The 26,520-nt window shown below is 40.1% G+C and overlaps 1 protein-coding gene and 1 long non-coding RNA gene across 3 annotated transcripts in view; both read right to left on the reverse strand.

Annotated features, from left to right (window-relative positions):
* The window catches only part of Mrpl1 (mitochondrial ribosomal protein L1), a 60,946-nt gene extending 60,494 nt beyond the window's left edge, over window positions 1–452 (reverse strand). Inside the window, exon 1 of one of the 2 annotated variants that reach the window (XM_048426164.3) lies at window positions 72–452. In XM_048426164.3, coding sequence (XP_048282121.3) covers window positions 72–102 — 31 coding nt within the window. In that variant the 5' untranslated portion in view covers window positions 103–452. The remainder of the gene's footprint in view (window positions 1–71) is intronic. The other variant, XM_048426173.3, reaches the window with a different exon arrangement.
* A 2,102-nt stretch (window positions 453–2,554) lies between these two features.
* The window catches only part of LOC125395000 (uncharacterized), a 48,463-nt gene continuing 24,497 nt past the window's right edge, over window positions 2,555–26,520 (reverse strand). The window contains exon 2 of the long non-coding RNA XR_015002642.2: window positions 2,555–2,746. This is a non-coding gene — a long non-coding RNA (uncharacterized LOC125395000). The remainder of the gene's footprint in view (window positions 2,747–26,520) is intronic.

Genomic DNA, 26,520 nt, shown 5'->3' on the forward strand with positions numbered 1-26,520 from the left:
GGCGTGTACTCTGCTGCAACAAGAGACGAGGCTATAGATCTATTTTCCTTTCAGAACACTGGCTGGCTTACCTCTACTGAGGCAACGTATGGCTGCCGCCATGTTGACTATTCCGGATTGTGTTGACGAAATTGGTCTCGAGGTTCAACTGCACCGACAAGCGAAAAAGGTTCCGCTGGGAAGCTGGCAAAGGGGGAAGGTGTTGGTGGGAGCAAAGGAACAGGGCGGAGAGCCCTCGTGGAAGTGTTCCTGTTAGTTCCCCAGGCGGGTACTCCGTTTTGTGGTTAAGGCACAAAAGCTTTACAGCCTTCAGGAAAAAATGACTTTGTTGAAAATGCTGTAATTATTCATTCCTCCTTATTTTTTCTTTATATCCTGCAGATGTATTCAGAGCCATCATTTAAACAGGGGGAACCTAGTTTCCAACCTAAAGTCCTGAAAAACCTGGAGTATCCCCAGCTTCCTCTGCTATACTTCAGCTTTACTAAGATCTTTTTTTCTTTAAATGCACGTTGCTAGGCGATAGTGCGCCGAGCTAACTTGTGCTAGGTTCTGAGTTCGATCCCTTTGATAGCAAAGGGAAAACAATCTGCCAAACTTTCAACCTCCCAAGGCAGATCAGGAGGTTCCACTTAATAACCCCCTTTCAACAAAAGGCCAGACCAACGTTAATCTTTCAGCAATCTGTTTTACAGTTCCTGGCTGCGGGCAAGCTGTGCCGTAAGACCAAGCGAGCAGTACAGTGCTTGGCGTTTAGGAAACAAGTCTCGGGGTTTTGCTTTTTTGTTTGTTTGTTTGCATCTAGTATACAAACGATCAGAGATAATCAGAGACCCGTGCACAAGTTATTTTCACGCCTTACCCCACCCCACCCCCCAAGAGACTGATCCATTACGTCACAGCTGCCCAGGTGGTTTCTCTAAAACAAGTTTAATCACAAAGTAAATCAATTACTCCTTAAAATAAACCCTTCCAGTGATTGGCCTTTTCCAAATGCTCACGACCTCTGCCTACCTCCTCAATCAACATCCCTCCTAAGGCGCATGTGCATGTACACACACACACACACACACACACACACACACACACACACACACACAGAGAGAGAGAGAGAGAGAGAGAGAGAGAGAGAGAGAGAGAGAGAAAGAGAGAGAGAGAGAGAGGAAGAAGGAAAGGAGAGGAGGGAGAGCGAGAAACCACACACTTCTCACCTCTGTGACTTTGTTCCTCTGTGACTTCTGCTTGAATTATCATGTACCACATTATCAGTAAAAATTTTTTTCCTTAAGATTTCAGTTCAGACTTCACCCATTGTTGGCAGTCTCTTTCCACACTTCCAGGACTGTGTTATGGCCATTTCTTCCTGGTTTTGAATAATAAACAGGAGTTATATTTGTTTATGTGAAACAATTCTGAGACCTATTTTATATATAATACAACTTACCAACCTAAATAGTACAATTCAATGGGTTTTAGAAGATTCAGGGTTATGCAGTCATCACAATGTATCTGACTTTCCCACTAGTTTGAGCCCTTTGTGGACAGCAATCCTGTCATTCATTTCCGACACTCAGTACATACCACAACACAGCTTCAGGCAGGAATGGAGGTCTACAGTAAGTGTTTGTTGAATCAATGAATACATGAATTAGTGACTTGGTAGAAATGTCAAGCCTGCAAAATGTAGCTTGGTTTCATGAAGCTACCTACAGAAGATAGACTAGATCAAACCTGGAATTCCCAAAAGTTTTATTTTATATTTATATGTAGTGGCTATCTAAATGAAGAATGAGATTCTTACTTATTGCTCATTCTTGTTAACACCTAAGCAGCTACATCAAAAGCTCGACAATCAGTTGTGACTGTAAAAAAATAAAATAAAGAAAAAAGAAAGAGAAAAACACGAGAAAAACTTAAATCTACTTTTATTAACTTTCTTCCCGCTTGCCATTTTTCCTCCTATGTTCTTTTTTTTTTTCACACATAGATCAGGGAGGGGTAAAACTTACAGTCATCTCATGATACTTAAAAAGATACGGAATCTAAAGATACATGTATAAGTTCACCTACTGAGGGTTCTTCAATTCATTTCTTCTCATTTCCACAGCTGGAATCAGTTGCCCCTCACCTGAAAATGCCTACCATGAGACCATAACCATCCAGTCAAAACTCACAATAATATTAATACGTTTACAGTAACATTATTATTATTAAAACAATATCCTTTATAAGTTCAATGTGCCTGATTGCCTTCTTTGATGACATTAATTAAGTAGAATCCAGAGTTTATATATTTGCAAATAGATGATAGATGATACATAGTTAGATAGATAGCTGATAGATAGATAGATAGATAGATGATAGATAGACAGACAGACAGATAGATAGACAGATAGATGATTCATAGATAGATAGATGATGTCCACTAGCTTAAGACTTTCTAAAAACTATAAAATAACTTAATCAAAAGCCATACTCTGAAATGGGCACACCATTATAATGATAATGACTCCATCATCACTGAATTTAGAATTACCCAGGAGATTGAGACATACCTCAGTGTCTTTCTATGAAGATCTTTCTAGAGAGAATTAATTGACGGGAAAAACACATCCTGTGGGCTGTGAGCTCTGGTGGAACAAGGGGGAAATGAGAGAAAGGCAGTGGAGTGCTGGCTTCTTTCTGCTTCCTTTTGGTCATGACATGAGCTGCTCTGCTGTCCTCCCCAGCGATAATGGATTGAATCCTGAAAAATTATGAGCCAAGCTAAATCCTTCGTGTTCTAAGACATTTCTGCTAGGTATTCTGGTACAGTGAGGAAAATCTAGCACACACCAAAACTCTGAACATTTGAAATATATGAGCCTCTCCTTACTGAAGAGAGGTGTTTTGGTTAAGGGAATACTCTGGAGGCAAACTTCCTGCCTTTGAATTCCAGGATCACCATCAGCATGTGCAGGATATAGAGCAAACAACTATAACCCCTCAGGCCCCCACTTCCTTATTTTGACATAGGACTAACAATGAAATAATTTTCAGAGGACCTCACTATAGTATCTGTCCCAAAGTCAACCCTCAATGAACACTGAACGTCACTGTTAAAGAACCAGATAAAGTTCTTAACCAGAAAGGCAAAACAAAGCATCTGCTCATCAGCACCAAGCACAGCACGCCTGTCCCCACACGCACTAGGACAATACTTTTATTAGTATTTGCAAAGTCACTTGTCTATGTAGCTCATCTTAAAATGTAAGCTTTGCCAGTTGGCTTCTAGGAAGGTTTAGCCACACCAGGAGTCTTGGCAAAATACCAACAGCCTCCCTGCTTGGCTAGCTTCCCTGCGGGAGGAAAATATTTAAATATATGCTTAGGCCTGTAGTTGTTTTGATCTGGGTTCTCAGACTTCTTCAAGCATTTCCCACTTGATCTGGAAATTTGTACTTCAAGAAAAGTCACTTCCTGTTTGAGGTTAGAGTTGAAAAAGAGAAGCTTTCATCATACAGAAATAAGGAAATCTAAGATGCTTCTATGTCACTAATGAGTAAGAATTACTAGGAAGGCCTTCTCAAACTCAAATCGGTGGTTTTCCATGCCTATGATCCATTCGGTCTGGAGTAGGAACCTGGAAATTTACATTTACAATAGGCGCTGGGGTGACACTGCTATAGTGACCTTGGGATCGCCCATAGAAAAACTCCCTGAACAACTGGAAGCATTTGCACACATACTTAACATTAACTTGGGATAGAGAGGATAATTGTTCTGTATATAATTTATAAAAATATAAATTCTTCCCAGTTACAATTGCATCAGAGACCAGAATCTACCCACTTTTATCATCTCTAACTACACACAATCTGTTTTGGCAACCAAAAAAAAAAAAATCTGTTATCAATAGGCACAGTTTCTAATGTTTGCCTGCCTATCTTGACTTTATTACCAGTACTTATGTTCCCTTCCCATCTGTGATCATTTCAGAATCAGGTTACAGTTAAACTTTTACTACCCAGAATGGTGGCATCTCAGTGTGAAGATTGAAAGTTCCGTGAATGACAGATTAAAATTCATATTATCTTGTTCCTCCTATGCACGGGCTTCTCCGTCCCCTTAGGAGACTAGTTTAATTACAGATTGAATTGGGAGATTCAGAACTGAGCAGCGCAGTACGCTAAGAAAACCTTAATGATTGGTTCTACAGTACAAAAGAAATGAATGTGTAGCACTTGCACATTTGCATGCTGTAAATTCTCTCACGACAATTCGTTTCAAGCTGTTAATCTTAAAGTCAACCAGCTCACCAAACCCTTAATAATTTAAAACTTGGTTCCTATACGACTGTAATACACTACTGGAAGTTTCCTATAAAACGCTTCTAAAGACATCTAAACCAAACCAATTCTTTTTTGACCCACACTTCTCAAAATTTATTAATACAATTCACTGGGAAATCTAATTAAAATGGAAGTTACCGTTTGATAAATCTTGAACAGGACTGGAGACACTGATTTCTGGGACCAACAATGTGACTGGTCCATGGATTGTACTTTAAATTCAAAAGGTCCCAGAACACACCAAACAACAAAATCTCAATTTCTTGGGGGGTTTATTTGCTTCTCTGTTCTTATTTTTTCTGAGAAAGGTTTCAGACCCTGAACACTGTAGTTCAGGCTGACCTAAAACTCACTACATAGCCCAGGCTGATCTTCATGTTGAAGAAATGCTCCTGCCTCAGCCTCCCAAGTGCTGGGACAAAATCTACATAATCATCATCATTAGTTCTAAACCATATTGTTTTGCATAGACGCTCTCTCTCCAATAAGAAACAAGAGTAAGTGGATGCCTGCATTTCTGAGTCTGGACACCATAGTTTTCATGTTCAGTGGAGATAGTAGACATACCAGCAACTTCCGGTCCCACCCACACCTGAACGTCCCCTCTCACTTAGATATAACTTTCCAGGGCCAGTTATTTGAAACTTGGGTTAGTGGGTTAGTGCCACCAAAACTCATATTTCAATGTCACAACATTGGGAGGGAAGACATAGTGAAGGTGTTTGGACATTCAAGAGGGAGAGCCCTGGTGAGTGGGTTAAAATTTTCCTTCTGGGGTGGGTTAAACCCATCAAGGGTTTAGCCTTTTTCTCTCCCACATATGCCTCCTCTTCCCCTTTCCTTTCCATAAGGGTCCCACTTGATTTGCTGCCATGAGGCCTACACCAGAAACCAAGCAGATGTCGTGTTCATGTTCTTGAACTTCCTAGTCTTCTCCAGAACCAAGTCAGATAAAGCCTACACTCTATAAGTCACACAGCCACGGGTATTCTTTTCTGGGAACAGAAAACAAACCATTTGACAAAAGGAATGTCTGCCTGTGCTTGATCTTAATTTGACTTGAAGAAAACAAGCAACAAGGACAAAACTCCTGAGCCAATCACTCTTCTAATAAAACTGGGATTGGAAAAATGAAGGACTGAACTTTGTAGGTAGAAGGATTTAAGCTGGCGAAGTCACAAAGTGGACTAAGAGCAAGGGAAGTCTTGAAAGACAGAGTGAAGCTGTCGGGGATCAGAAATGGTGAGGGAGGCGATGCCTGAATCACTCAGTTGCGAGAATAGAAATGTTGTGGGGATGGTGAGAAAAACCAGTGATAATGGGAGGAGGGAAGAGAGCCGGGCCTTGGAGAGGCCTCAGTTCTATTACAGCACCTATCAGCCATGCCACCGCTGCCTCACTTCTATTGTGGTGTATCAGTGTTCTTGTGAGATCCTTTGTCCTATGAGCTTCTACGATAATTCTCTATCCCCTCAAAATAGTACATGTGAATTTCTGTATTCTTTGAAAAATAAAAATGTAGAAAACCTGTAGGATCCCACTGGGTGTGGAGGCACAGCCTGTAACACTAGCACTTGGGTGGTCAAGGCAAGAAGGCGGTCCTTCTTGGCTATGAAGGGAATATAAGGCCAGCCTGAGCTGCAGAGTAAAACCCTTCCTAAGAATAAAGGGGAAAAAAGTAAGGGTAAAAAGCACATTCCCAGAAAAAGCCTGTAGGAATCTCGTTCTAGTCCTGATGTGTGGATTGACAGCTCTACTCCAGAATTAGTAACAAATCCTTACCAAATCTCAGAATTTAAAAAGTGTTTGGACATATTCCAGCTACCTCATTCACTGTAATTCTCAGATTAATGCTGGTGAGAAAGTCCTAACTATTCTGTGAGGTATTTTGCTACATTTGTAGTGGATTCTATTTGTTAGAGTTTTTTGTCTATATTCAATCCAAACGCTCTCTGTAACTTATACCTGTTGGAATCTTTTTGGTCAGTTCCATTTTCCCATGGAGAACTTTCTGGAATGTGAGGCCATCTATGCACTCCCCGCTTAAGTGCTCCCTTCACTTTGCTGAATATGTTCTGTCTTAGTTAGGGTTTCCATTGCTGTAAAGAGACACCATGTCCGTGGCAATTCTTATAAAGGAAAACACTGAATTGGGGTGGCTCACTTACAGTTTCAGAGGTGTAGTCCATCATCACCATGGCAGAAAGCATGGTGGCATGCAGGCAGACATGGTGCTGGAGAAGTAGCTGAGAGTTCTACATCTTGATTCTCAGGCAGCAGAAGCAATCTGTGACACTGGGCATAGCTTGAGCATATAAGACCTCAAAGCTTGCCTCACAGTGACACACTTCCTCCAACAAGGCCACATCTCCTAATAGTGCCCCTTCCTATGAGGGCCATTTTTTTTTTTTCAAACCATGGCATGCTCCTAACCCTGATTATCCAGCCAGTTTCTCCTTCCTGTTGAGTGGCAACAAGAAACTCAGTTTCCTACAACCTTCTTTACCAAGGACTCTAGTTTACCTATGGTTCCTTAAAATGTAGTCACAAACTGAACAAAACACCCTACGGCAGTAACAATGATCAGGAAACATTGCTGCAATCTAAAATTGGATTAATTTATTCTGCAGTTCTAATGGCTTCACTTACTACTTTGCAATTATCTTGTTTTTCTTCAGCCTTTCATCATTTATGATAAAAACATATCACAGCTGGGAGGTGGTGTCGGCTCACACCTTTGATCCCAGCACTTGGGAGGCAAAGGCAAGAGTATTTCTGGAGTTCGAGGCCAGTCTGGTCTACAGAGCTCCAGGACAGCTAGGTTTGTAACACAGAGAAACCCAGTCTCAAAACACCAAAACCAACCAAACAAACAAAACTACAAAACCAAAAAGATACCACAGATATCTTGAATTTTAGATTAAATCAAACGTAAACTTTCTGATGAACTTTTTATTTATTCTTTCTATATTCTAAACTAGCATTACCAACACATATTTGATCCCAGAACTCGAATCATGGAAGGAGAAAACTGACTTCTAAAAGTTGTTGTCTGACCTCCCTTGTGCACCATGGCAACATGTATCATGGCATGCCCACACCATAGCATGCACCATGGAATGCAAGCAGGCATGCGTACACACCCATGTAAGTACATGTAAAAGCAGAAAGCTGATATACATAGAAAATGTCCATAAATTCAACATGTATTCAACCAAAAATTGAGATATTTTTCATTCTGTTTAGATTAAGTAATTGAAATTCAGCATGTGATTTTCCCTTGAAGCACAAGACTGCATTTCAAACGCTCATCTGTGCCTACTTTATGGACCAGCACAATTTTCAAATACTAATAACCACTGTGATAGCTGGACCTTATTGAATACTTACTGCATGGAAGCCGCATTTCCAAAGGTTTTACATAGTTTAACTCCTTAGATCCTCGCAACTGCCTCTGGGACGGGCACTGTAATTATTCTCATTTCACAGATGAAGGGCAAGAGTCATTGAGAAGTTAAGTAACTGGTCTAGCTAGTTAAGTTAGGATTTGAGTCTATGATGGCTGGCTCCAGACTTACATCCTTAAGTCTGGATATCTATATATCCTTAAGTATATCTATATATGTCACATGGGGTCACTGTGCTAAGTGCTATACATATTATGGATAGTCCCCTTTCACAGAGGAAGAAACGAAGGCCCCACAACCACAAACTTGTGGGATAATCTTTTTGTACACTGTGAAAATATGTCTCTGCCAAGGTATCTTCTTATTGATTTAATAAAGAGCTGAATGACATCAATAGCTAGGCAGGAGAGAATAAGTGGGACTTCCAGAGAGAGATAGAAACTCTGGGAAAGAATTTGAGGTGGAAATTCGTCATTGAGGTGCAGAGGAAGTCTGGTGTACAGTATGGAGGAGAGGTAACAAGCCATGTAGCAGAATATTGATTATAAATGGGTTATTTTAAGTTATAAGAGTTAGTTGGCAACAAGCCTAAGCTTTTGCCAAGCTTTCATTCTTAATAAAAAGTCTCCATTACATTATTTGGGAGCTGGCGGTCCGAAGAAAGTCTGGCTACACAAGTTGGTAGGTAGCAGACCCTGACATCAGAGTCAGTGTATCTGACCTTTAACTTTCCTCCTCAACTTCACTGCTAACCCCAAACTCTGGTGCTTCTGCCATGAGTCAATATTTTTCTTGCTGATATTTTAAATAAGAGAATGACCAGATAACATCAGAGTGTGTGGGAGAAGGCAAGCAAGGTACAAACACACAAGCAGTATTTTTTGATCTTCAAAGTTAAGTGTGTTAAGCCACAAGCGCCAACAAAACACTAATTAGGGTTAACTACTTATCTCGAACACATGAAGGGGTAAAAAATTGCTTGAAATATTTATCTAAAATATGGACAGCTGCATTTTGAAAAGCTTTACGCATGACAAAAGTCACACCACCAACAAAGCAATTCTCGGAAGGACTTATTGTTTTGACCACAGTGCGGGGAACTCAGGGGGTGGCAGTAAGCAACTGGAAGGATGTGACTCTCCTCCCCGCTTTTGTTCTCCGTGGCTTTGTTCTTTTGTAAACTTAGCGTTTTGTTGTTACACTCTAGACCTGGCCTTTCCCTTAGATTATTAGGTCAGCTCAAGACTGAGAACCTCACCAAATTCCAGAGTTAATGAAACCTTTCCCCTATCTCTAGGCATCCCTCTCTTTACTGTTTGAGAAATTAGTCCGAGGTGTTTTAGGGAAACTCAGGCTGGCCTTGAGCTTTTCAACTTCCTGACTCCAGTTCCCAAGAGCTGGGATCACAGACATGTGATGCCTGCCCACAGTGGGCAAGTGGTCCTGGGTTGTATAAAAACACAGGTTGGGCAAGTCATGGGGCCCAAGCCAGAAAGCAGGATTCCTCTGTGGTCTCTGCTTCCGTTCCTTTCTCCAGTCTCCTGCTTTGGAATCCTGCCCTGACTTCCCTCAGTTATGAACCTGGAAGTGGAAGATGAAATAAATCTTTTCTTCCCCAAGTTGGCTTTGGTCAGTGTTTTATCATAGCACCTGAAATCAAGCTAGGACCCTGCCTTTTATAAATTGTTATCTCAGAACACTGAGCTCAAATACGTTGGCCTCCCGTGCACAGCAGTATCACAGCATAGTCAGAACTGCTTTCTTCATTCCTCTGGTTTTCTATTGCTGCTACTGGGTCAGTATTTTTCTCCCTATGGCATAGCTTAGATAGGAAGTATTCTCCCAAAGGCTTATGTATGGAAGGTTTGGTTTCCTATTCCTGAGTCAGATAATTGGGTGATGACTGGGTCATAAGGACTCTGATCAAATTAATAGGTTAATCCATTGATATATTTAAAATTTGATGGCATAATCGAAAAGTAGTGGGAGATAGGACATGGTTCAGGGAACTAGATCACCTGCGTGTCTTTAAAGGCTATTTTGTCCTAGCCCCTGCCTGTCTCCCTCTTTGGTGACCTGGATGCCATGAGAAAAGCATCTCCATTTCACCACACCCTTTTCCATGATATTCTGTCTCACTCCTGATCCAGAAATGTGAGGCCAACCCTCACATGGACTTCAGCTTCAGAAACTGTGAGCCAAAGCAAACCTTCTTTCCTGAAATTGTTATCTTCGGTGTTTGTCACAGTGACAAAGACTCTGACAAACACACAATGGTTACTAAGTGATAGAGACAGGGATTGTAGAACAAATGGTTACTAAGTGATAAAGACAGGGACTGTGGAACGCCATGGTTGCTAAGTGATAGTGACAGAGACTGTAGAAACAGAGATTGTAGAACACAATGGGAGGAGAGCCCAGTGATTAGTTTCCTCGTTGCAATGACCAAACATCTGACCAGAAACAACTCAAGGGAGGAAGGTTCACTCTGGCTCACAGTTCAGAGGGACACAGCCCACCACCACAGAAGAAACTCCAGTGCAGCAATTTAGTCTGTGGTACCAACAAGGAAGCAGAAAGTGGGGATGCTACAGCTTGTTGACTTTCCCCTTTTCACACCTTTTTTTTTTTTAACTACTCTGCGACCCCAGTCTGCAGTATGTTTATATTCACAATTAAGGCAGATCATTTTTTCTGGAAACTCCTCCCAGAAATGCTCAGAGGTATGTCTCCTAGGTGATTCTAAGACTGGTCAAGTTGGACAAACGATCAAACACAAGGAGAAAACACCCTATGAAGGTAGTGTGCTCAGTAATCAAGGAGCCAGAGAGACAAGTTAAACCAGCTAAAAATATATGCCCTTACCTAGTGTCTCAGTTTCTCCCTCAGAAAACAGAAATGGCAATATTTTTGGAACACATAATTTTCACTGCAGTTTCTCAAATACAGTAACTATTGCGAATGACTCTGTATACTTGTAAAAGTTTATTTTCAATGTATAAATAAAAGATCCATTTCTCAGAGCCAAAGAGATGGCTCAGTGGTTAAGAATACTGACTGTTCTTCAAGAGGATCCAGGTTTAATTCTCATCACTCACAAGGTAGCTAATAACTGTCTGTAACTCTAATTCCAGGGGATCCAGTTTCCTCTTTTGGCCTCTGCATTTGCTGCATGTGTCTGTGGGACACAGACACAAACACAGGAAAAATATTCATACACATACAATAATTGTGAAGAAAAATATTTTTCCGGCTTCTCTGGAAGAGATAACCAAACCCTGTCCTCTAGTGAAGAAGAGACCAAAAGGATACACAAATGGCCAAAATTAGGAAGTGTTCAACATCCTAAGGCATCAGAAAAAGTAGGTTCTATTTAGAAAAAAATTATCTAAAAACCAAAAGAAAATAATCATGCCCACAGCAGATATATAAGTAAAATAATCACAATTTTTGTAAAAACTTCAATCGTGATCTAAGCCATACATTACATAACTTTTTAGTTTGTACTGTTATAGGATCATAGCGAGAAAATATCCAAATACATTGCTTTCCTGAGAATACACTAAAAAATTAGCTACAGAAGACTAGAGAGAAGAGGCCCCGATGCTCAAGGCTCTGCCATAGACAAAGGCCTAATGCCTTCGGGGTTGATAACGAGCATGGGGAGCTTTTCAGCCATAACTCACTGTGTAAACAGCACACACAACAGACTCAGGAAATAGTCACTGTATAAAAGAAGTGCTTCGTTAAATATGAACCTTACCCATCCTGAGACTCGGAGAGCCTGAGGATCAGATACACACTAGCCACACAGAGGACATCGTAACATTTTCCAGGGACCTTTGCATGGCTCTGAGACATAATTCACCCCAAGGTGAGTAAGAGCATTTGAAAGACATAGGACCGGCAGAAGAGGAAAAGTAATTGTGAATATGTAGCTCAGGGCTCCGCTCTGCCCAGTGCCTTCCAAGGATCAGTGTTAGCACCCAGGAAGAAGAAACAATAAAAATATATGTAAAAGAGTCGCTTCATTGGAATTTTAGAGGGACTATGAGCACAAGACTTATTTGTGGGAACCAAGGTAATGAAGAAGGCAGGACGTAAATTCCTGAATGCAAGATGTCTCTGCAACGTGAGATACACTTAGAACACTGACAGTCTCCATGACTCTGGCTCTTCCCTTTAGAGGAGGCACCAAAATGCATGCCTCAGAGAAAGAAAAGAGACTGATGCCGTGCCGTCTCAGCTCTGTTTAAGAATACGGCGTGTACTCCCTTGGTACATGCATCAAGAGCCAAGGAGCCTTTGAACGTGTGGAATGGAACCATTAATTACTGGTGGTTCGCAAAGGCAGAGAAATGGCTTAGAAAACAGCAGCCGTATGGAGATAGCCTTCTGTAATACAAGCAGGCGCGATGGTTACAGTCATGATGACACTGGCAGGCTTCATTCACTGTCTCATTTCCCTAAATTCTCTCTTATTGGTACAAGCAGTTTGTATTTTTTTATAAGAGACTTGCATTTTAAATCAGGAATTAAACTGGCAGGTTGTTCCCTGTATCTTACCTATTAGCTGAATTAACCATGAAAACCTTTCCTGCCATGTCAAGTTTCATCAAGTTATCCACAGCTGTTGCTTGTTTACCTTATCCCTCGCTGCATGAGAATTAAATTGCTGTTTGCTTTCCACCACTTGAGACAGGGTTTCACTGTGTAGTACAGGCTGGCCTTGAATTATTCCCCACCATCAGCCTCCCAAATGCTAGGAATAGAGGGCTGGGCCACCACACCTGGCTAGAATTAAGTAATTTTCATAGGCTGCAAGGAGATATTATGAGGTTCTTTGTAAAATCTGACTGAATTATAGTCACTGAAGAACTCCTTTGTCACCTATGCGACATCTATCAAATAACTGAAGAGGTTAGAAGGTAACTCCACTTTTGTATTACTGTTCTTACAGTCGCCTGTAAATTTGCCTGCTTCATTATCTTTATTCTTTTTTTTTCCTAAAAGATTTTCCCATTCTTTCTACATTCCAGTGAATTATTAGTGATTTCTCATTTTAAGAGACATTTTAGGACTGGGTTATATCTTCATAGTAAAGCATTTGCTTAGTATATGTGAGGTCCTTGGTTCATTTCCTGCCATAAAAGAAAGCAAAAGAAACAACCCAGCATGAACAGAACCCAGAGAGCAAGTCCTGTGTTGGATTTCAGCAGCATTCATTCTTCATCTTTTGCCCACTCTGCTTGGTACCCATGATAACATCCTTTTAGGTGGACAGCCTAGAATTACTTGCCCTCTGTCTTCTTTTTGAGTTTGGCCATATGGAGCCCCAGAAATAAATACAGTGCAGGAATAAAGAAGTCAGGTTTCGGACCAGCTCCCTCCCTCCTGATTAGTCATAGACATGTCTCTGGGTTTTCAGTGGCTACTCTGCCCCTAGTCATGGAAATGTCTCTGTGCTTTCAGGGGCCATTTTGCCCATAGTCATGGAGATGTCTATGAGCTTTCAGGGGCGGGGCCACTCTGCCGTAGTCATGGAGACATCTCAGTGCTTTTGGGAGCCCCTCTGCCCATAGTGCTTGCACTTACCTAGTTCCAATGACATGATACCTCTCTCCTTGATCTTGTGACCTATGTGTCACTGTAGCTCCCACACTTGGAGTCAATATTTATTTTCAGTATTAATTTCGACATTCTTTGTTATCATTATTAATCTTTCCTACACCTCTGTAAATATTCCACCCTATCAGGCTGCACTGAGTTAAGTTCTTTGAATAGGGTAAACAAATGGAATAATTTACTTTGGGAAAAATAACTAAACACTATACTAATAATAATTTCTATAATTCAAAAGAAATATAAGAAAGAAGTCAAATTATTTTTGAGATCCTCTTTAATTTGATGTTACATTTTAAATCTGAGTTGAAGTCTGTGCCATGCAGTAGGAACATGCTCCTTCCAATGAATCATGCTGCAAAGTTCTTTGCTGAAAACATTTTCCTAGATGAGGGAGCAGCCTTGGCCCATGATTCCTTTTCCTCCATCATAGTATGTGTCAGGGAAAATGCAGAAAGAACAACACAGTTCTATATGCCCATCAGCACTCCTGCAGTGTAACAGTGGTAACGTGTGCCCCCTTTAGATGTCCTTAGCAGAACTGTTTCCTTCCCCACTTGAAATAACTGTATTAGCTTTCTCACTGGACCAAATACAGGAGAAAAGCAACTGGAGGGAGCAAGGATTTATTTTGCTGAATGTTTCCATGGTTTCAGTCCAGCAGAGCAGGGGCAGAGGGCGCAGTGGGTCACAGCTGCTCAGCTCATGGCAGCCAAGGAACAAAACAAAGACAGGAAGGTGTAGGCAGAGGCTACTTGTCGGTTCCCGGCCACCCAGACCAGAATAATCAGACAGAAACTGTATTAATTACTGGTGTGGGAGAATTGTCTGTATTCTGTCAATCATATTTTAATAAAATGCTGATTGGCCAGGCAGGCAGTATAGGCGGGAAAGCCAGACAGGAAGTAGAGGTGGAGCAAAGAGACTGGGAGTATTCTGGGAAGCAGGAAGCTCCCTCCGCAGTTCTGCCCAGACCACCGGAGAGGAAAGATGTAAGCTGCCCCACTGGAAAAGGTACTGAGCCATGTGGCTAACATAGATAAGGATAATGGGGTAACATAAGTTATAAGAGCTAATAAGTAGCCTGACCTAATGGGCCAATTAGCTTTATAATCTTATAGAGATCTCTGTGTGATTGATTTTCTTTGGGACTTGCCAACTGCGGGGTACCTGGCAGGACAGAAACCCCAACAAGCCAGCCCCGTCATGTTACAAATTACAACACTGTTTGGCCAATAGCTTAGGCATATTTGCATCTTAAATTAACCCATTTCTATTAATCTGTGTATCGCCACAAGGCTGTGAGTTTATTGGGTAAGGTTCTCCAGCTTCTGTCTCCTTTGGCAGCTACATGGTGTCTCCTTGACTCCACCCACTCTCTCTAAATATTTTTGTTCAGATTTTCCACCTGACTTTATTCTGCCCTGCCACAGGCCGAAACAGCTTTCTTCATCAACCAATAAAGTAACATGTTTACAGAGGAACATCCCACATCAGAAAGGGACCAATACACTGGTGTGCTCTTAAAGACATGCTACCAGTCACTTTCTTTCGCTGATTAAGATCAGCCTTCGTCAATCCTACTATCTTCCAATAGTCTGTTCAAATTCAGAAAACATCCTTTAGGTCAGAACCTTCAGGATCTATTGTTTCTGGAGATACCTTCTCAATCCAGTTCTTTGATAAGACATTTACACCAATGAAGAACCTATCCAGAGTGCAGTCTTCCTGCCCAGTGTCCTCTGTGCCTCCCTATGAACAGCCTTTCTCTCTCATATTTTACTTCCCTGAGAGGTTTGGTTTAGGGTAGGCGTGACAGCTCCTTTCTTCCTTGTAAGACACCAGCCACACCTCAAATAAATCTGATTTGCCTCCCACCAACTCTCACTTCCCACACATTTGTTTCCAAGTTGCTAGAAGACCCACAAGACCCATAGAATCACACCACAGGATATATGTACAGCAATCTAACCTTTAGTTTTCTCCCATAGCATGAGTTGAAGAAAAAGCTGTTTGTTGTTTTAGTTACCTAGCAAATAACTATTAGCATCCATGCATGTGCATGCATACACACATGCACACAAACACACTTGCCCTTAAAAAGAAATAGGAAGTATCTGAATTCTTTAGCATGCTTTGTTGATACAGTGTTTTTTAAAGTAATTAATAGATCTGATGGACAATTAACCTGAAGATCTAGATTTGTATTCTTTTGGAAATAACTGGAAGATCCAGGCGTGCCCGGCCCCTATTCTACATGCTCAGAATCCACTGGAATGAAAGGACACTGCACTTTTTGTTGAGGCTCTAGCTCCAGAGCACCATACTCCTCCCTCGGCAGTGCCTCTCCATGTGGTGGTGGCACTCTGCAGGCACTTGGCTTTGTCAACTCTCACCCTGCTCCTTTAGAATTCTGCTCTGTCTGGTTAGTAAGAAATAGGCCTAGCACTGCAAAATAAACCTTGTAATTGTCATTCCATTAGCCCAAACCAATGATCAAGGCTTTGAAACTACTCCTTGTAAGTGTCTTTGTGGAACAAATAGGAGATGTAAGGTCCACTTGCCTTTTACATTTTAAGTATTTCTATGAGTTCTTGCAACTGACTATTATACACTCAATAGTATTTATGCAATTTGATTCTGTTATAACTAGGAGACTGTTTCATATTGGAATGAAATCTTTTTTTAGATTCTCTTGCTCAAACAGCTTTAGGTAAAGGTTTCAGAAACTGGTCGGAACTCATAAGGATCATGCTTTTTAATGGAATGGATTATTTGAATCCTGTAGCATTTGATCTATTTTGAGTTAGTTTTATATTCTATAGACTGTAATATAGTTCCAGTTGATACACCCTTAGTCTGTGGTTCAGGATTTTTGTTTGAAACCTATTTTTACTCATATTACTTAAACAATTCAGTACTATATATAAAACAATATAATGCAATGCCTTACTTACTTTATCAAATTGATACTGTATTGTGGTAATTTTCTAACTGGATTCTCCACTGATGAAGACTTTTTTCCTTTGAAAGTAATAAATCTTTTAAGACAGTACCCATTTAAACTTGGCCATGTCCTAATCTCCACTGAGTCAAAACTAAAGGGGAAAAAAAACCAAATGATTTTGTAACTATACATGCCCCTTAACAAAATTCCATCTAGTAAGTTAGCTACATCCATTGTGCCTCTCCAGTGTAAACATACTCGTGGGTCACTTGACACTATGGAAAGTTACCTGCAATCTCTCTCTAGTCTGCCCACCATTCCCCCAACTAGCAGAGTCTGTGTGGGAGAGTTTATTGTTATTACAAACCTGTTTATGATTATTGCTGAAACATGTACACAAAAATAATTTTTTTAAAATATGGAAACTAATTTGAACACCTTGGGAAGACATGGTTCAGGCAAGCTGCTACACATCAACACCATTGCTGCCAAATTCTAGATCTGAAGACAACTGAGGTGATAACTGAAAGAGCGTTCCCCTAATGTGTGTAAGGCTGTGAGGCCAGACCCTAGCAAACCCTCATCCCTACCCACAGTCCTTCAAAAGCATTAACTATCTAGGTGAATTCATCTTCGTATTGATTCATAATCATACGTTCTACTTTAATACAAATATTTATTGTACTTACTGGATGCCAGACAAACCCTCTAACTGCTCAACGTGAGTTAGCTCATTTTGAATTATCTTATCAGACAAACACTGCTACTGTGTTTGGTAGGCGAGGGGATTCAAGCACAAAGAGATTGGGTAAAATCATTTAGAGTTTATGTTTTTCAGCCTGGATTTGAATCTGAGAATTCCGAGTTCTGGTGTTAAACATTATGACTGTGCTGCATGAAAGAAAAAGGTGACAATTCATGGCATCAGTCAGCAGGCCCATATTAAAAAAAAAAAAGGTTTAGTAAAGTACATGCCTCAGACATTGTTCTGTCTCTTAAACTATATGTCACTCATTCATTTGCAAAACCATGGATTCTAACTGAACAAGTAAGTTTTCTTTAATCAAGGGAAATATGACATTGAGTCATGTTATAAAAAGGCTGTGTCTTCTTTGAGTGTGAAATACAGAATTTAATACTAAAATTATGATAATCCCTTCAATAAATGGTGCTGGGACAATTGTACACCTACATTATTGAAAATGTATTCTCACATAGATATCACACCTTAAAAATTAATTTAAAATGGATCATAGAAAGAGATGAAGGTAAGGAGGAACTACATAGCAAGTTCCGGGCCATACTGGGATAATCTGTCATAAACAAAGAGGGAGAGAGATGGAGAAAGTGAAGGAGAGAGAGAAAGAGAGAGAGAGAAGGAGAGGGGGAGGAAGAGAGAGAGATTCAAAGAATGAAAGAGTGAGCTAGAGGTCCAGCTCAGTGATAGGATAGTTTCCTAGCACACATAACACTTTGGATTCAATCTCCATCACTTCCTCTCTGTCTCTATCTATCTGTGTGTGTCTCTCTCTTTCTGTCTCTCTCTCTCTCACCCACATAAACACTTCTGAGAAAACAAGAAATTATCATAGATCTAAATATGAAATATGAAACTATAAATTTTAGGGAAGAAAATCTAGGTGAAAGAAAAGAAAAAGAGTGATTTACTGGGCTTTAATAAAATGTAATTGTTTTGCTCTATGACACATGGAGCAGTATATCGTGGTCATTTGCTGTCTGAGCTCCGGAAGTCTCAGTCATGGCCAGGACGGGGGGGAAAAGGCAATGGGGAGACAAAGGAAGGGAGGGATGGAAGGAGGGAGGGAGACACGGAGGGAAGGAAGGACAGACAAAGCAAAAGGAAGAAAGGAACAAACTTTCCTTGTCAGGAGATTAAGAACATGAATCACCAGGGAGAAATACTTACAAGCCACATACTTGATCAATGTAAGAAAGAGATATAAGACATTTTAGTTAATACTAAAAAAATGCATTTATACTTAAATATTTATATATTTTGATCATGAAAAAATGTTAGAGTTCTGGAAAAATCTTTACCAGGTCCCCCAAATGTAAGTTATTTAAAGGATCTTAGCTTTTTAAAGTGTGTGCATGCATTCTACTGGCTGAGCAAACACCCCAGCCCAAAGTATCTTAACTTAGAAATTTTTGTATTGCATGTATATGCATGGAGTTCTGGCTTCTCCTTCTATCTTGTGGATAATTTGAACTCATTCCTTCGTCATGTGTCATAGAGCAAAACAATTAAATTTTATTAAAGCCCAGTAAATCACTCATTGGCCACAAATACAGCTACTTGCTGAGCCATATCCCTAGTCCATGGATCTTAACTTTCAAAAAGTGGCAATATTTTATTTTTGTGATGAAATTATTTTATTAAATCCAGGTGTGTCGGAGGGAATTAAGTCAGACGAAGCACTAAAAAAAAAATGAAAATGTGCATAAAGATAATTCACAGAAAATGAAAACAGGACTTGAAAAATCCTTATTATTTTTTGCAGGATCTCACTGTGTAGCTCTAGGTAGCCTGGAACTAGCTCTGTAGACCAGGCTAGACTCGAACTCGCGGAGATCCTCCTGCTCTGCCTCCTAAATGCTGGGATTAAAGGAGTGTGCTAGCATACCTGCCTAGGACTTCAAAAAATATGGAAAGTAATAACTAACAGTGATGTCTGACACTTCTATGTGTCTGGAACAGTTCTAGACATTTCACATACATGTCACATACATAGATAAACTGTGATGGGAGTTCAGTATTTCATGTGCAACTTCTAGATAAGGACAAAGATGACTTTAATGTGTTTTTTTCCTCAGAGATTCACAGTGTTGACGTATAAGAGATGGCATTTAAACACAAAGTCTGACTCCTGGCTACTCCTTCCCATATTCTATTATATTGTCTCAGAAATCAGCAAGCATTCACCAAAAATCTACTCAGAGAGCATCACATAAGACACAGAAGAGAAAACAGAATATTTTGCCTACAAGAAACAAATATCATAAGAAATATCTAAGCGAATTCATAAAGAAAACAGGAGGAAACAACTTTCTTCAGGCAGGCAGAATCAAGTTTCGAATGACAGTTGAGGCTTTTCTAGTGACTTAAGGAATGTGTAGCTGTGGGAACGGGTGCAGATGCAAAAAAACACCGAACACTGCATTTGGGGTAAACTGGTCATTGGCATCTGGGATCAGGAAGTATTTGTAAGCTTTGGACAAACTGACATCAAATTAACTATATTTTGAGTGGTGGTTTTGGTGGTGGTTTATTAGCTTCGTTTGTTTGGAAGGAGCGATCTCAGATGAAAGCCCTCGTGAACGAGTACTAGGAAAACAAGTGCTGAGATGGTTGTAAACTCTCTAGTGTTTGGGGATTCCAGCACAGGGGAGACTGAGGCAGGAGACACGTGAGTTCAGGGCCAACTTGGGCTATATAGACATTGTCTCCAACAATAACAACAGTTCTTTCTGCTAGAAACCGAGAGTCAGAATCACCTAAAAGTCTAGTTAAGGTCACATTAATAGGCCCCACCCCATATTTTCCAGAACTTTGGGTTGTTTGGGTTGTGTTTGGGTTGTGATCAAAGAATCTCCAGTGGTGTGGGAGAATTGTCTGTATTCTGTCAATCATGTTTTAAATAAACACTGATTGGCCAGGCAGGAGGTGTAGGTGGGAAAACCAGACAGGAAGTGGAAATGATGCAAAGAGAGCAGGAGAATTCTGGGGAGGAGGAAGTTGATTTCTCCCACTCCTGCCCAGATCACCGAAGCACCGAAGCAGCAGGATGTGAGCTGCCGTACTGAAAAAGGTACAGAGCCACATGGCTAACATAGATCAGAAAAATGGGTTAATCAAGATGTGAGAGTTAGCCAGTAAGAAGCCTGACCTAACGGGCCAATCAGCATTATAACTTACAGAGATTTCAGTGTGATTTTTCTCTGGGACTAAACAGCTGGGGTACTGGGCGGGATAGAAAAACACAAACAAGCAGGCCCAGGCCCTTCACATTACACTCCAGCTCTACCAAATTCCCCACGGTGCTGATGCTGCCTGCTTGAGGAGCAAGGAACTGGAAAGAACGATGCCCCTTGGAGGCAGCGACTGCTCTGTCTACAGTAGAAGGCCAAGGAGGTGAAGATTCTTGGCAGAATTCAGCATCTCCCGAAGCAGAGGATGTCTAAGAGAGTCTTGGTAGTACTCTAAGTAACTAAGGCATGTAGTTTAGGATATTAGGGAACTAAAGGTCCTTGACTGGAAATGCCTCCCTCACGAGCAAGGCCAAGGAGTTTGACACTGCAGGCATTGAGGACTGACGGATTTTGATCGAGATGAAGGAGAAACTGTAATAGTTTAATACAGTGCTCCATGGGCTCCCATAAAATCTAGTGACATCCACTGCTTTTTTTTCTTTTTTTAAAAAAATGAAAACCCTAAACAGCAGAAAAAAATAACGAGGTCTTGAAATTTGCAGGCAAATGGATGGAGCTAGGAAACATCATACTGAGTGAGGTAACCCAGACCCAGAAAGACAGTTATCGTATGTACACATAAGTGGTTTTTAAACATAAAGCAAAGAAAACCAGCCTACAAATCACAATCCTAGAGAACCTAGACAACAATGAGGACCCTAAGAGAAGCATACGTGGATCTAATCTACATGGGAAGCAGAAAAAGAAAAGCACTCCTGAGTAAATTGGGAGCATGGGGACTATGGAAGATTGTAGAAGGAAAGGGGGAGAGGAAGGGAAGGGAGCAGAGAAAAATGTAGAGCTCAATAAAATCAATTAAAAAAGGAAAACCAACCAACCAACCAATCAACAATAGCAACAACAACAAAATGACAATGTAATAGAACAGTAGGTTTTATCACTTGCACAGTGGGATTTTTATTAGCCACTTTATATTAGAAACTCAGCAAAAAAAAATTTTAATGTCATAATACTTAGATAAAAGCAGTTCAATGCTTTTCACTTCTAGTTATAGCTGTCTGAGAAGGAAATATAGTTTAATATTTCTGAATAGATTTTGTATGTGCATATGTGTTTTTGTGCATATATATGATACATGTGGGTAATGTGTTCAGGTGTGTACTTGTAGCAGTATGGAGGGAGAGGGTGAGTGAGAAACACACAGAGAAAGACAGAGCCAGGGAGAGAGACAGAGAGAAGGCGAGAGGTCAACCTCAGACCCTGTTCCTCAGGGACTGTCTACCTTGTTTTTTTTAACTTCTTTATTACATTTTAACTTTGTGTGTGTGAGCACAGGGAGCATACTCATATGCCATAGCACACACATGGCAACTAGACAGTGAGGAGTCATTTCTCTCCTTTTATCATGGGGGTTCTGAGGAACAAACTCAGGTTTATACCTTTGCTGGGTGAGCTATCTTTCCAGCACCACCTTGTTTTTTGAGACAGGGTCTCTTCTTGCCTGGGACTCACTGATTAATTTTGGCTCGCTGGCCAGGGAACCCCGAGAATAGTTGCCTGTCTTTACCTCCCTAGATCTGGAGTTACAAGGGTGTGCCACCATGCCTGGCCCTTTTGAAATATGGGTTTCAGTCTTCAAGCTTGCATGGCAAGTATCCTTCCACTGAGCTACCTCCCCAACTTTAAGCGGATTTTTGATATTTTAAAAGACTTTATAAATCTAGAACGTAAGATTTTTCATTACTTAGGTTTATTATCATTAAAAAGAATGACAGGTCTGTATAATGTTATCCAGAAGAATTTGTTCCATGGATTAAAAGAATATCATAAATAGATGTTTGTATTGCCTCAAATGTATTCATGTTTTAGTATGGAATTAAAGTGAGAATAATAATATGCATTTATCAGTGTGTTTTTTTAAAATTGAAACATGATGCCAGCAAATACTCAGTATAAAGAAGTAAATAAAGTTAAGAATAGAAAAACTAGAAATAATTTTAAAACACTCATGTACTACACACAACTATGAAAGGAGAGATTTGTGTCTTTTACTGTAAAACTATAACCTCATGTTGATGTCAGCCAAACAGTTCTAGCAGTTGCTTACCCTAAGAGATGGGCCAGATGCAACTGCAACAACCAAGGATTGATTGTGTTCTAACGATTGTACACTACAAAAGAAATGTGTATTTTTGAGAACAGTTTGTAACGTACATACTCAATACACATGAAGGAAAACTGCTTTTCAGAGCACAGAGGAAGTAAATCTCTAAAACCAAATAAACATAATAAAGGCTCACGTGAACATCACATGAGCTGTGCATGTGTTTGGGCCGGGCAAGGCTTGTTTTAGCATACAAACAAGAGCTAAGTTTCTCCCACAGCAATCTATCCTAATTCTAAAATCAAAAAACAAACAAAAACCAGGGGGAAAGACTCAAAAAATCTGTAATAAGAGAAAGAAAACAAATGTAGCCAACTGCTGGCAAATTGCCAAAAACTTCATTTTTTCCCCCCTTTAAAGTTTCTTTAATTTTAAAATGAGGGAAATTCAGAAAAAAAAAGCTATATCTGAGTATGAGTATGGTAGACTCATTTAAACTTTATTTTCTCTTTTTCAATCTTTTTCTTCTCTCTTACTCTTTCCAGACACAAAACAGAGTGAGGGTGAAATTATCTCTTGGCATTAGAGAAAAAAATGTTTAATTTGTACATTTAAGTACTGAGAGGTCACAGTCACTTTACCATAGACAGTTGTAGACTAAGATTGTAACCCACACCTGCAGCAGGACTCTTCTTTTCTTCCTTATTTCCTTTACTCTCTTGTCTTCTCTTTCTGTCATGGGAGAAGGCTCTGGCTGGCCAGAAACTCTCTGTGTTGACCAGGCAACCAGACTGGCCTTGAATTCACAGCAATCCTCCTAACCTACATCATAAGTATTAGGAATACAGGCGTGCACTACCAAACTGGACTCCCAAGCTGACATTTCTTGTCTGACTTAACCTTGTCATCTTTTCTTGCCAAATATTTACCAGAAGCAAAAGCCCACTTATTTATTGCCTCAGGGGGGAAAAACTGTTTGAAGAAGAAAAAAAGAACAAAGATTCCAGGGCTACCTAACAGGGCAGGGCTCAGGGAACCAAAAACAAGCCTGGGGAGATGGATTTGGTGGATATTAAAGCCATCTTTGTCATTCGTTGCCTTGGTTCTTAAGCAAAACATTTGTTCATGTATTATTCACATAAGTATTCTCTTTGGATTCAGATGCTAGCCTCAGAGATGTTATGAGAAATAGCTAATTAAATAATATGAAATAGCTTCGTCAGGATGGGTTTAGCTCTGTGATCTAGTACTTGCCTAACACTTTATAAGGCCCAGGTCTTGTCAATGTAAAATGCCATGTTCATCATTTCTTTAGAAACTGAGATACTATATTTAATTTACTTGCTTAATCATATTTTATTATATAAATAATCCTCGACTATAGGTATGCTGGCTAGTTTATGTCAACTTAATCATATTTTATTATATAAATAATTCTCGACTATAAGTATGCTGGCTAGTTTATGTCAACTTACACAAGCTACAGCCACTGGAGAGGAGGGAGACTCAACTGAAAAAATGCCTTCATAATGTGGAGCTGTAGGCAAGCCTGTAGTGCATTTTCTTAATTACTAACTTATATGGGAGGCCCAAGCCCATTGTGGGAGTGCTATCCAAGGGCTGGTGGTCCCGGGTTCTACAAGAAAGCAGGCTGAGTAGCCCTGAGGAACAAACCAATGAGCAGCACCCCTTCACGGTCTCTGTATCAGCTCGTGTGGACAGGTTTGTGCCCTCTTTGAGTTCCTGTCTTGGATTCCCCAATGTACTGTGGTATGTAAGCCAAAGTAAACATTTTCCTCCTCAAGTTGCTTTAGCCATGGTATTTCATCATGGTGGCAGAAATTCCACCTAAGACTGTCAGTGAGGAATTATTGTAAGATACATTTTAGAGACACGCAATCATTTAGTTTACTAAGCAGGGAAGCCTGGACCACAAACTTAAATCCTTTTCTCTTAGGTCTACCTTATTGTACTTTCCAAATAGAAGAATTCATGTTAATTCACTGAAGATTAGATAGTCGTGGTTACTATCCTCTTATGATCTAGCCAAACCATTTCCAATACAAGACTTAGACTCCTTAGGATAGAATGTTTATTAAAACATTTGTTTATGCTGGTTGTAATTCTAATCTTCTACTTGATATCTGTTCCTAGTGTATATAGTTTTGTATTGGGTTTGGAACTCTCTTATTTAAACAAAGGGGGGAGGTGCTGTGGGAGCTCCTTCTGTTCCTTCAGCCAATAGCCTTTAAGATACCAGCTGCTAGACTCTGTTCCTGTTCCCCATTTGTGCAGAGGACTGTGATCTAAGACAGTGATCTGTAAGTCTCCCCTAAATAAATAACCCTTTATTATATGTAAGTCTGAACTAGTGTGGGATTATTTTGTATCTTCTGCCATCAATTCACTCACTAAACAAATATATGTTAATCATCTACACTGCATGCAAATATAGTTTCTCACTTAAAAAAATTAGGTGTAAATCTTTGTACCAATCAAGAAGAAGAACAAAAACGATTTTCTTCCAAATGTTTTTAAACCTGGGAAGGCCCAGCAGGATGGAAGAGCCTTCCCCTGCTGAGGCCCAGTGGGATGGAAAGCCTCCCTGTTCACCTCTATAAGAAACATGCTGAGCTTTTCAATGCTGCAGCTTCTCCATCAGAAAGCACAGAGAGCCTGACCCCAGCTTTTATGCATGTGTGTATCCCTTACCACTCTAGTTATATCAATTACCGGAGTCATGCAAGCACACAGTAGAGACCCTTAAGATAATCAAAGACTGCCACCAGTTTCTACCTCTTTCAGTTGATCTATAACCTGTCGTTCTTCTCTTCCATACTGTACTGGTATGTAAGTCCGTAAAAGAAGAGCTGAAAACTTCAGAACTGTCACATTGAAGTTTGGTCACCACTCTTGGCAGTGCTTTACAACAACTTGCTAATAATCCCTAGAACTTGACATCATGATACCAAATGTTGGATATTTGCAGCAGGAAGGCCTTCAACAGTCCCGATTCCCAGCCAGTCTGTTCATGCTATTGATGTGAGAGCACTACTTAAAAGCCTAGCCTAGCATGCATAGCAATACATGCTAATGATTATCCCATGGGTGATATTTTGAAAATTTGCTTTCTATTAAAGCGAAGTTCCATGAAAGGATGCTAAAGTTGAACTTTCGATCCTAGACTAGAGGTAAAGACACTTTTCCCTAATCACGCAACTGTTTAGGCAGAGAGAATCAATCAAGGCCCCATGGGTTTATGTCCAGAAGAGAACATGTCCAGGAAAAACAATTCTAGGAACAAGTATAATCTCTCCAATAATATAAAGTAAGAACTTTAAAAGAAATGCTAAGAAAAATATATTAAATTCAGTATGATTAGATGCTTAATAATCTTTTGTAGCTTCTAAGAAATTATTCAAGAGAACAGAAAAATAGAGTAATGTACAAGAAATATCAAAGGTAAGATGAACAATTACTCTCTTTTCTGAGAAAAGTATTCTAAATTCACCATTCAAACTACCCCTAAGAGGTTTTATATAAAAAGACTTTTGAACGACCTGAAAGAAAACAGTAACAGTACAAAAGTCTAGGAGTACAAGAGCCTGTCTCATTGATCATCAACTTAGACGATACACCCTGTTCTGTAAAAGGGGACTGATATGTTTTTGAATGACCACATCTTAGTCTGAAATTGATGCTGTAAAAATGTATTATGATAGAAATAAGAGACCACTGATATTTTAATCCATGTCCTTGAAATTTTATTTATTATTTTAAATTTTCAGTGCAGGTGCCTATGAAAGCCAGAGGCATCAGATTCCCCTGAAGTTGGAGTTCCAGGTGCTTGTGAGCCAACTCATGTCCATGCTGAGGATCGAACTCAGGTCTTCTGGGAGAGCAGTACACATCCTGAATCACTGAGCTATCTCTCCAGCCCTTCATCCACATCTTACGAGACTTGCTGATTTTCTAAACCTGATGTTGACAATGTCAGGTTCTTGGAAGGACAAACACTCAGTTCACAAGCAACTAAGATATAAAAATGAACAGTTACACAACTATCTTAAAAGACAATTTTGAAGGGCTGGGATGACAGCTCATAGATAAATTGCTTGTCCTGCAAATGTGAGGACTGGAGTTCAGATCTCAGAACCA

This window comes from Myodes glareolus, chromosome 8, assembly GCF_982192425.1.
Source record: "Myodes glareolus chromosome 8, mMyoGla1.1, whole genome shotgun sequence".
In the NCBI taxonomy this organism is placed as follows: Eukaryota; Metazoa; Chordata; class Mammalia; order Rodentia; family Cricetidae; genus Myodes; species Myodes glareolus.